This window comes from Eleginops maclovinus, chromosome 13, assembly GCF_036324505.1.
Source record: "Eleginops maclovinus isolate JMC-PN-2008 ecotype Puerto Natales chromosome 13, JC_Emac_rtc_rv5, whole genome shotgun sequence".
NCBI lineage: Eukaryota > Metazoa > Chordata > Actinopteri > Perciformes > Eleginopidae > Eleginops > Eleginops maclovinus.
In genome coordinates, this window is record NC_086361.1 from 19,530,464 (window position 1) to 19,542,496 (window position 12,033).

Genomic DNA, 12,033 nt, shown 5'->3' on the forward strand with positions numbered 1-12,033 from the left:
AAAGCATAGCAGTGTCACCTTATGAAATCAGTGTCACATAATGCCCTCTGCTCCTATAAGAGTGCCTCTGCAGAGCATGGTTTCTCCAGTGTGTGCTGCCCATAGACTGCATACGCTGCTGCGCCTTTAAGCTGCAGGCGTGGCTCTGCTACTACGACCCGCCTTTTTATGCATAACAGCCAACTCTCCTTCCCCCGGATCATACAGTGCAGCAGTCTGCAAAGAAAGTGACCACAACCGAAGCATATCCAGCCGTCTGAGCGGTGGGTACTGCGACCAAACGGAGACATTTACCTCAAAGACTGTTTACAACCGGAAAAAGAACCCTATTGGATCATTGGAAACCTTCAAAACTGAGGAAGAGGAGTCATTGCTTTTTGGACACTTTACACCGCGCACGGCGGATCTATGAAGACGCAGGCAGGGTTTTCACTCCCAACACCAGGTAAAACTCATTTCATTATCATACAGCAACTTCTCCTTAGAGACATTTTAACACACAGGCAGAGAATGAGGACAAGTTTTAGGTGGAATTTTAGTTTTCTTTGCAGCTTTCCCACCGTGACTGCTGTTGCTTAATTGCCTGATTTTTAGTCGCAGCTGATTTCTTTGAGCTTAACGAAAAGGAATTGAACCGAGGAGGAGCTAAATACTCTGCATACAACACCACCGTCTGCACAGGTTCATTGGCAGCCAGGACGAGTACCTGTCTATCCAATTAATCTATTTCATTCTAGTTTAATCTCCCTATTTTCTGCCAAGCAGTCAACAGAAAATAAAAAACCCCTGCCCTCCTCTCGCTGTCACAGTATACTACTAAAGCAGTGTTATGTAATGAAAGACTGTTGCGAAACTTGAACTTCTCAGCAACAGAACAGAGTAGTTTAACTTTACTTTGTGTAAAGATAGTCTGTTTGTGTCACCAGCGTTTTATTCTACACATCCATGGTTCTATTTGACTCTATAATGACTTTTTCCTCGCATTAATTGGCACACATGGTAGTTTCTGTAACATCTAATTCGATATTTCCTCTAATAAATTAAAGAACACAGTAGCTTTATTATGCATGGCTCCAAATCCTCATGTCCACCACAGACAGGGTGTGATTATTATGATGAGAGTAAAGCTCGGTTGTGACACTGTTGGCTATTTCTCTCCGCAGACAGAGGGAACAGGGTGTGATTCACCCCCCTGCCTACAAGCCCTGATGCCGGGCATTAGCTCCACTGCGCCTCGGTATGAAAACTGGGACATGGAGCACCTCGACCACTACCAACATTATTTCTACGACGACCACCACGACCCGGATGAGGATTTCTTCAAGTCCACCGCGCCTAGCGAGGACATATGGAAGAAATTCGAGCTGGTGCCGACCCCGCCCATGTCCCCTATCCGGGCGGTGGAGGGGTCTGGCAGGGTCGGGCTGCTGTGTCCGTCTCTAGGGGACAAACTGGAGTGGGTGTCCCAGTTTTTAGGGCAGGACGATGAGCAGCAGCATCAGCAGCATCAGCAGCAGCAGCAGCAGGAAATCCCCTGCAAGCTGACCACCTCCAATGACTCTTTCGGGAACCTGAGCTCCATAATTATCCAGGACTGTATGTGGAGTGGGTTTTCCGCCGGACAACAGCTAGAGAGAGTTGTAGGAGAGAGACTTGCATCCTGTCCCGGGACGGGGGCCAGTGTCAAAGTCGCTGCAGCAGCCACTTCTGTGGTTGCATCTCCGGGGAGGCAGCAGCAGGGGGCCCCCGCAGAAGCGTCGGCTCCAAGCGGACTGGCTGCGGACTGTGTGGACCCCGCTGCGGTGCTCACTTTCCCGGTAAACGGTGGATGCAAGAAGCAAGTGTCCTCCGGTTCAGAATCTCACACCGACTCCTCAGGTCAGTAAGCTGTGCTACATAAATGCCGTTTCTGTAAAAAGAGGCATGTTACTATAATGGATATTTTTTGGCTTCTAGTTTGTCTTTGGTGAAGTGAGATTTGAGTGTGTGTGTCCAAAATCACACATTTTAATGTGTACTTCCTCTCTATTTGCCCACATGACTAACATAGAGAAACATGTGACTATAATGGCTATTCTTTGGCTAATAGTTTCTCTGTGGGATGTGTCTGTCTGACCAACATCACTATTTCAATAATATAACATCTCGAAAAAAACAAAACGATATTAGTATTTTCTCTCTATTTGCCCACTTACATTTAATTGGAGAAGGGTTTAAATAGGACTTTTTCTTTAACTGAACTCAGATGTGATGTTTCTCTCCACCGCTGAGTTAATATTTTGCTTTGATAAGCCATTATCTCGCAGTAGGGGTTGGCAGCATGGCACATGATGACTGCATTGCGTTACCTTGGTGCATGCAACACATGCTTCAAGCCTAGAGAGTGACACGCCCATTGAAACATCTGCTGCTTGGCCCTGCTCCAGCAGACCAGCTGCTCCCTCTCCCTGTTCCTCCAGCCTGACTTATGATAACAATATCCTCTCTCTCCACACTCACCGGCTTCAGATTTGACATGAATTCAATAAGAGTGCTCATTATTATTATTATTATTATTGGAAGTTTATGTAGCATGAAAGGAAGGGAAAATCGACCCTGTGTTTAGTTATTGTATCCAGACTCCAGGCCTACTTTTTTTTTTATCCATTTCCACTCTGTGAACCCATATGATTTGAGATGGGTATGTAGGCCTGCCATGTGATGTTGGACCATGCATAATGGTGTGTGGAATGTCACAAAGGGAACTTGTTGCTGCATTCCTCCGCTCAACAGGCTGCAGCGCCAATTGTGTCAGTGGGTGGATTTGGTCCGAGCAAGCCGGGGCTGTGAATAGAGCGGGATTAGCCGTTTAGGAGGTCGGCTAGGCGTGCAGAATGCTTTGACGTGAGTTTGGAGGCTGTATTTCACAGCGTTTCAGGGGATAATAAGCACTCAAAGAGGAGAAGAATGAGCAATCACAGGACATGCATGTGTGCTTAAGCTCCTATAGAGAGGCTGCTTGAAGGAATCAATTCTACAGGCCTTGTAATGCGAGATGACATCATTTGTCATATAAATAATAGACAGGCACCCCCTCCCCTCTAAAGCTTTTTGTCCATCCCCTCTTTACTGTGTTAAATAGAGCTTAATACTTTCTGAGTGTTGAAATCCACAGAGGTACAATTAATTTAAAAAGGGTGTTTCAATTTACAAGAGCATTGAAAATCTCCCAGGAGTCTTGTCAGTTGGCGGGAATCAAGTCAATAAGACCCTTTTCCTTGCGATTAATACCCGTTTCCACTCTGGTGGTTTCAAGCCTGTGCAGCGTTGGATATTAGTCGGCTCATTTTAACAAGAAGAGTTGTTGGCTTCCACCTGAGTGCTTCTTAACCTAAACCCGACTCTTATCCTCGCTCTTGAGTGAAGAGACGGAGCTGAACTAATGCAGTGAATAATCCCTCTGACTGTGTGAGGTCATGTGGATGTGTGAAGTTCCTTTTTTTTTTTTAAAGAAGCACTTATTGGTGTAAGAAAGCAGGAGTGGACTCATCTTTCAGCTGTCACCTGCAGTTATTTATCTCAGCAAACACATCACTTAATACCTTCTATTTGGTGCTTTTCAGATGATGAAGATGACAATGATGAGGATGAAGAGGAGATCGATGTGGTGACGGTGGAGCACAAGCAGCAGCAGCGTAAACCTCGTCGGCTGGTCAACTCTCGCAAACCAGTGACCATCATGGTGCGAGCTGACCCCCTGGACCCTGGCATGAAGCGCTTCCACATCTCCATCCACCAACAGCAGCACAACTATGCTGCCCCCTCCCCAGACACACTCCCTCAGCATGTGGAGCCGCCTCGGAAGAGGGTCCGACAGGAGGCCTCCTCCCAGCAGCACCTGAATGCTCATCACCACCACCAGCCCCGGCCCGGCCACGCCCCTCTGAACTTAGACAGCAGGAAGTCTCATGCGGCTGGAATCAGGTCCGAGTCGCCTGACCTCAACGCCTGCTCTCCTACCTCCTCCTCGCCCCCTTCATCCCCTCCCTCCTCTTCTTCTTCCTCCTCCTCCTCCCATTCCCAGATCTCCCCCTCAAAGCCTCGCTCCTTCTGCCACCTCTCAAGCCCCCAGTCCTCCGACTGTGAGGACACGGACAAGCGCAAGGCGCACAACTTCCTCGAACGCAAGCGGAGGAACGACCTGCGCTCACGCTTCCTGTCGCTGCGGGACGAGATCCCGGGCCTAGTGGATTGCCCCAAGACGCCGAAGGTGGCAATCCTGACTCGAGCCACGGAGTACCTGCAGCAGCTGCATGTCAACGAGAGGCAGAAGGCTCAGGAGAAGAAGCAGCTGAAGTCCAGACAGCTGCAGCTGCTGCAGAGGCTGGCGCTGCTCAAACGCTCCTGAGCGACGGGGGCGAAACCTGCTGTCATCACACACACACACACACACACACACACACACACACACACACACACACACACACACACACACACACACACACACACACACACACACACACACACACACACACACACACACACACACACACACACACACACACACTCACAGAACTGAATACATGAAGGAGAAGAGACACTAATGTTCACTTTGATTTGATCACGTTGGAATAGTGCGGGTGGATTTAATTTTCTTTGTTTTCTATTTTTGTGGTTTGCACATTTAGCTTCTGAGTGATTGACAAGGCCGTAAGCTGGTCAGGACAGCAAGCTAGGGACTGATCTTATGGGGCGTCTTACGGCAGATTAATATTGTCCATGGTTATTCAATATAGATTCATGCTATAATCCCCCCTTTGCTGAAAAATCTTCACAACTGTTGCTTGTTTACGGGAAGGCTTGTTGTGAATGAAGCAGCTGCTAGTTGATAAACTGCTACACATTTTTCTACCTGCTGCATGGTCTGATTGGACGACATCTTGATTGTGACGGGGCTTACCCAGCAGATACAGTATGTCCTCTCGTTCTGTCTGTCATTTTCTAAAAGGCCCTCTTAGGTTTCTCCATAGATTCTCATGTTTTGTTCTTTACAGCCCTTAGATCCTTAGCGCTTGGCATACAACTTTAACATTTTGTTGTCAAGTTGTGCCTTGTTTCTGATCTGTTTACTCATTCATTTTCTTTTATATTATTCTCCATCTAACCTTATTTTCTTGTTCTCTTCTTATCACTATTTCCCCCATCAGCAGTTGAGGCCTTTATGCTTGCTAGAATGGGAAAGCAGGGGGCTGTAGTGGGACTGTACTGAGCCATGCAACAAATGACATTACAACTGCATACAATATATTCTGCACCTCTGGAATAGCTCAGGTTGAGTCCTAACTTCTGTGCCTGCAGGTTTCAATTCAGTGTTTTCCTCTTGTGTCGTTAACGTTTGAACAGCAGCACCACGCCCACAGTAAAGACCAGTTTTGTAGCATTAATTGGATAGAAAATTGTTTGAGAATAATCCAGTTTTCAATCAAAAAACACTATAAAGATCTTTAACAGGATCGTTATTATTTTTGTGCCATGGAGGCAAGCCAAAAGGTGAATGTTGGCTTCATATTATCAACCAAAAAAAACTTTGAGAATGGCTTCATTTAACCTGTTTTTAAGCAACATTTAAAAATGCCAACATTTGCTTTGAGATGAAGCCCAATGAGGTCCAACTGTACATTTCTTTTGTCTTGCGGTCTGCTCAGTTTGTAAGTTGTTTTTGCATTCAATGTAACGCCTATAGAAGCCTTTCAATGTACGTAGACTATCCTGTTGGATGTTATGTATATAGTTCCCTTACTGTACAGTCCCTTTCAAACCAAAACCAGAGCTGTCTACTTTACTCATCCTAGTTTTTGTTCAGCCCTAAAGCTTGCTGGCTTTTCAAAGATAACTCAAAGCTTCTATTTTTGTTAATAAAATGATTATGAAAAAGAGTCAAAATAAAACACTTACTGAACATTGATCACACTAGACACTTTGTCGCCACGTTTTTGTTTTTGCGATGCCTACTTGTTTTCATTACTGTTCATTATCTGTTTCTGGGGTTTGATTTATTTGTACAAGTTCACAAAAGTTTTATACTATATTTTCCTACCGAGTTGTGTTTCAGTGTGAGCTAATGACTGTTGTTGTTATTGTAGCTGGCGGGGCTTTATTGGTGGTTATGTGCTGAAAATTGGCATGTGCGGTCTACTTTTTATCTGGAGTTGAAAGCACCTGAATGCTCCTGTATTCAATCCAATCACTGTAGCTGTAGCACTCTCATAAATGTGGACGCAGTGTGCAGGGAGGGAGGGAGGACTTAAGAGGATATACCGATTAAACTTGTGGCTGTGTATAGCCTTGAGTAACCTTAATGCTTTCCCTCTTTTTTTATTTTTTTTGTTGCAAGGCCGATGCTCCCTATTGTTCCCATAAGCCATACAGCAGAGAACACTGTAGCTCTTGAAATAGTACTGTAAATGGCACGAGTAACATACTCTGCTATTACTAGCACTCAGGAAACTCCCACGTGTAGCTTGTAGCTCTTCTGATAGGGCCAGAGGCTGCGCTTGAGGAAAACACCCCCTGCTTTATTATGCTGTAACATAAACCAGACCCACACTGATGGAAAGAGAGCGTTCGATATGGGGAATCATGATGTATGTGAATACATATTTTATGTATTCTATCTTTCTATTTCTGAATAAGCTGGGTTTTTTTTTTGTCTGCTTACTAATTCAGCACAAACCACCATAAGCCCTGATGGTATTTTTTATTTTCTCTCAAAAGGTTGCACCCACAGCAGCCCTTTTTGATTTTGTTTGTTTAACTTGTAATGGTCACAGGTTTCTGCTGTTGGCACAGTCAGTGGACGTTGCTTACTGACTTTTTGAGTTTATCCATGGTGATTTTGGAGCCTTGTTTCAGCACTTTGTTCTTTTCTGTACCTCATAAGCCTCTATGTATGAAGAGTAAGTCAGAAAAATAATAAATTCATGGTTTGACATCATAAATTATCGTCTTGCTTTATGTGTTTGTCTCTTTTGCACACACACTAATGAATGATCATCTCACCTGTTTTTGTTGTCTGCACCTTGACATAAAATACTAAAATAAAGAAATGGATATAAAAAATATATTCTCTGCTCTGTAGATGGCACTTACAAAGATTTGGTTTTAGGAGAAGCTAATGCAGTAGCACTTAATTTGGTTATAAGTAGGAAATGTATCTTCAAGATGAATTATTTTTAGTTTGTCTCATGGTTGAAGCACTTATTTTAAGTCCCTTTGGCTAAAAGCGTCAGCCAAATGTAACAATGTAATCCTTTTAATTATATGTTAATTAACATTTAGCTGAAAATACACTTAAATCATTGGGGTTTTTGTTGCTATCAGAGTATTTTACGTACTGAAAACATTTGTCTTCCATTAAAACCACCTGTACGAGTAAACACACGTCTCCCTATTCACCACTTCCTCTGAGCAGTCTCCAAGGTAACTGATCCTGGCATCTTTGCCATGGCAACAAGCATCTGCTGCAGAGCTCCGGCAGTTTCCATAGAAACAATTATATCTACGCTGCAATCCACCGTGGATAGGCATTTCTTAAACACCGTTAATGTCATAAAATCGCTTTTTAAATGAATCGCTTAATATGTTCACACATGCAGCAAAAAGATGAGATACATCCTTATTGACTGATTTTTGGGTTTTGTATCCAATTTTTTAACAGCTACAGCTGTAGGAAGCGTTAAATTCACACAATTAAGTCGAAAAAGTGAAAACAATTACATTAATTTCGTCTCATAAAGATGAAAGAACTTCCACATTATCCAACGCTTGTTGCCTAGTAACAGAGCCAACCTCTCATCACGACGCCCACTGAGCATGCGCTGTACCAGTCAGCTGGGCGCCTTGGAAAGAAGCATCATGGCGGCGTCCGCTGCTAGCGTGCTGTGTGGCTTACGGAGAGCCATGGTCCCGTCTTTGGTGGTGATTTTAGGAGCTACCGGTACTGGGAAGTCCAAGCTGGCGATAGAGCTCGGAAGACGACTTCAGGGAGAAATAATCAGCGCCGACTCCATGCAGGTAGGAGGACTGTTAAACACCAGGAAGCAAGCTAGTAGCCCTTGACATGGCAGCCATAATGCTCTTGATAGCACTCTAATGTTTGAAATAAGTCGAGTTGGGTAGAACTTAAACTTCTGCTGTTCTGTCAAATGAATACAGACGTGAATATAAATTAGTAGGCTGTCTTATAACTGTGTATTTGTGAATGAGGAGTTTGAATATAGCGAAATGCTACCACACAAGCTAGCAGGTGCTAGCTTACCCTAAATCAGCAAGTCAGGATGTGAAAATGACATACACTGTTGATATAATGCATCCATTCCTCTACCATGTTCAATAAAGGTCTCCACTGAATTTGATCTGGCTCTAAACCTCACCTCAGGTGCACTGCAGGGAGACACAGCAGCTAGAGAAACAGACATTAAGCGCAGTCATTAGAGGTCTATTTCATGGCATTAAGGCATTTAAAGTCGTCCTCTAAGTCTTTAAAGACACACACACATTATACCAGCTGTAATCTCATTTCTAGCTTCTATCTCTTATCATGATGTACACTGAAACTGAAATAGATGGATGTTTAAATGCATGGTAATGTTATCTCAAGACCCAAGGCTGTGGTTTCTAAGCTTTATGATAAAACACATGTTTCATTAAAGTTTTGTAAGGTTACACAACACAATTGTTTTTGTTAGTTTGGTGTGACAAGTACAGTTTAATCCCAAAGAATCCATAAAACAACAATTTCAGATATGAATTTAAAATGAAATATCACTGCTGCAGTCAGAAGAAGAAAGTGCACGATTGGATGTAAAGCATGGATTTGTTTCTGTCAAGAACAACACTGGCTGTGCTATGCACATTTACCATATACAGTATGAATAGTTGACAATAAGAATGACATGCACAATATGAGCCAGACATAATTAACATTGTTAGCAAAAATATTCTGCGTCTTGATCCTTTTTTTGTGTATGATGAACACTCAAAATAAGATCTGAACCTAGGGCTGCAACTACTTTATTGATTTAATCTGACAATTACTTCATTAAATGTCATAAAAATAGTTAAGAAAAAAGGTCCATCCAAATTTGTCAAAAGTCAAAGGGGATGTCTTGTTTGGTTTTAATAAAAAAGCAAACAAATGTACTTTAATTTGATAGATTCTTTAATTGTTATAAAAATCAGGAAATCTAGCTATTGATTTTTCTGAGAATCAAGCTCTACACATTATGTCCATATCCTGGAACTAAATAGAACTTTTCCAGGTGACTTTTAATGCCACTGTGATTATTTAAGTTGAATAAATATAAATGTTATATTGTAGTGTTTCTTTTAGATACTGGAGTAAAACAGTGTGGCTCTGGTCCATTTATAAGTGAATGGAGTCCAGCCATGAATTAGCATCCTGTAACATTGAACATGTGTCGTAAAGAAATGTGTTTGGTTCTTTTATCACTGTCTCCTATTGTTTTTGCCGTTAAAAATAATCATAGATTGCTGTATTTAAACCACAGGATATTACTTCCTCACTGTGTGTGTGTGTGTGTGTGTGTGTGTGTGTGTGTGTGTGTGTGTGTGTGTGTGTGTGTGTGTGTGTCACAGTGACATTTATAAAACTCCCAGCCTTACTGTCGTCGCTCCTCTCTCTCTCTCTCAGCCCCGCCCTCCTTTTTGGTTCTCAGGCTCTGTTGCCGCAGCAACGAAAGGGCGCACACATGAAAAAAAGATTGGGTACAGGTTTTGAGTCTGGGTCATACCAGAGAGGACACACACACACACACACACACACACACACAGAAACCGACAGACTGACCGCTACATCTGAAGCAGCCTGCAGTGATTCCTCTCTGCAGAATTTCACCTTGTTGCTGTTTCAGCACCGTCTTTCTCTCCCTCTTCCTCCTCCCCTCCTCTTGGCGTGCATTGTCCTTGAGAGTGTGTGTCCCTGCGGGGGAGCGCCTCTTCAAGCAGTCACCTGGTACTGGCTAAACTGGGTTACGCTATTAACATTTCAGCCCAGAATATCTCAAAGACCCTGCACGTTAGAGAGAAACCGTGGCCTAGATACAGCACGGCAGCCCCGGCCTATCTTCACAATCCTTGGCCTTGTTGCCTCTTGTTGGCGTGTGTGACAGCGAGGCAGACATACAGAGAGTGAGAAAGGGACTGCTTATGTGAGAATGAGGCTGTGTATCGGCTAGAGCTGGCCTGTGTTGTCTTTGGGAGAGGAAACAGTCTGGTCTTGTTTGGGAGAAAGCTGCATTGTGCTGAGCTGGTGCATATTCAGCGCCGTGCTACGCCGGCCTAGCAGCTGATAGTGAATGGGCACGCTGTGGCCACTGGGAAGTGTCTATTGTCCCGGGGAGAATCGGTTCCCACACTCCCCTAACACTCCTATTGTGTTATGATCAACCCCCCCTCGCCACTGGCCCATACCCTCAACACACAGTTCATTGGACATGCAGGGGGATATTATTCACTCATTAAATGAACATGCTATCCATTGCACACACACACACACACACACACACACTAGCTCTGCTGTACTGTCAGGGAATGAGGTACTGCCAAATAATGTAAATCCGTGTTTCCCAAAGTTGGAGCCCAGGGACCAGCGGGGGTCCCTCCAGCAAAGACGTCACTGTACCCCCGCTCCCTAGTTGGCATTTGGGATTATGGGAAAATGTGTGCTTGTACAGTATGAGTGTATTTAAAAAAAACATACTGCCTCACCTAGCTAAATTGTGTCACAGGGTGCCTCATGAGTCTGAAATGTCTCTAATTAGCCAGTTATTTAAAGCCTTTGTAACTGTGCACCATGTTCCAAGTACAGCACATTATGCTTTACACATTTACAAGTATTTTCTTGCCCTTTTGACATATTTTTCATACATTATTAATGGGACAATTAAACTTTGTACACAGTATCGAACGATATCCCGAAACCCATGTATTGGTAACGGGACTCAAAAAGGCAAATTGGCGCATCCCTATTTCTTGTAGTGCAAGATCACAAGTTTTTCCCATTTTTTATAATGTTTATTTAGCTGTTTACAGTTAAATAGACTGTAATTACATGTAGCATTAGAAGATATTGGTAGACTTTGGCATTTTCTTAGGGTTTCGGAGATTCCTGTTTGAGCTCCCAAAGACCAACTCTTTGGCAGGGATAATCTGTCTTTGGTTAGTAAGCGAAATATTTTGGTTAGTTTGGGAACATTTTCAAAGGAATCTCTAGAATGTAAAATGTGGCTTTAACCTTCTGTTCAGAAAGTAAATACTGAAAGTTTACGGTAAGCGTTAGGAAGACACGATGATGTGACGACACATTTTGAATGAATGATTATACAGTGGGGCAAAAAAGTATTTAGTCAGCCACCAATTGTGCAAGTTCTCCCATTTAAAAAGATGAGAGAGGCCTGTAATTTTTATCATAGGTATACCTCAACTATGAGAGACAGAATGGGGGAAACAATCCAGGAAATCACATTGTCTGATTTTTAAAGAATTTATTTTGAAATGATTGTGGAAAATAAGTATTTGGTCAATAACAAAAGTTCATCTCAATACTTTGTTATATACCCTTTGTTGGCAATGACAGAGGTCCAACGTTTTCTGTAAGTCTTCACAAGGTTTTCACACTGTTGCAGGTATTTTGGCCCATTCCTCCATGCAGATCTCCTCTAAAGCAGTGATGTTTTGGGGCTGTCGCTGGGCAACACGGACTTTCAACTCCCTCCAAAGATTTTCTATGGGGTTGAGATCTGGAGACTGGCTAGGCCACTCCAGGACCTTGAATTGCTTCTTACGAAGCCACTCCTTCGTTGCCCTGGCGGTGTGTTTGGGATCATTGTCATGCTGAAAGACCCAGCCACGCTTCATCTTCAGTGCCCTTGCTGATGGAAGGAGGTTTTCACTCAAAATCTCACGATACATGGCCCCATTCATTCTTTCCTTTACACGGATCAGTCGTCCTGGTCCCTTTGCAGAAAAACAGCC

The 12,033-nt window shown here is 43.4% G+C and overlaps 2 protein-coding genes across 2 annotated transcripts in view; both read left to right on the forward strand.

The window, feature by feature from the left end:
* Nucleotides 1-205: 205 nt before the first annotated feature.
* Nucleotides 206-6,977, forward strand: myclb (MYCL proto-oncogene, bHLH transcription factor b). Its single transcript, XM_063899227.1, has 3 exons — nt 206-445; nt 1,164-1,878; nt 3,603-6,977. The coding sequence occupies exons 2-3, from the start codon at nt 1,209-1,211 to the stop codon at nt 4,385-4,387; spliced, it is 1,455 nt and encodes a 484-aa protein (XP_063755297.1). The 5' UTR covers nt 206-445; nt 1,164-1,208; the 3' UTR covers nt 4,388-6,977.
* An 846-nt stretch (nt 6,978-7,823) lies between these two features.
* Nucleotides 7,824-12,033, forward strand: part of trit1 (tRNA isopentenyltransferase 1) — a 36,260-nt gene continuing 32,050 nt past the window's right edge. Inside the window, exon 1 of the mRNA XM_063899226.1 lies at nt 7,824-8,052. Coding sequence (XP_063755296.1) covers nt 7,852-8,052 — 201 coding nt within the window. The 5' untranslated portion in view covers nt 7,824-7,851. The remainder of the gene's footprint in view (nt 8,053-12,033) is intronic.

Coding starts and splice junctions, on each gene's coding strand:
- myclb (XM_063899227.1), top strand. CDS start 1,209: ATGCCGGGCATTAGCTCCACTGCGCCTCGGTATGAAAACTGGGACATG. Junction 1,879..3,602: donor ATCTCACACCGACTCCTCAG/GTCAGTAAGCTG, acceptor GGTGCTTTTCAG/ATGATGAAGATGACAATGAT.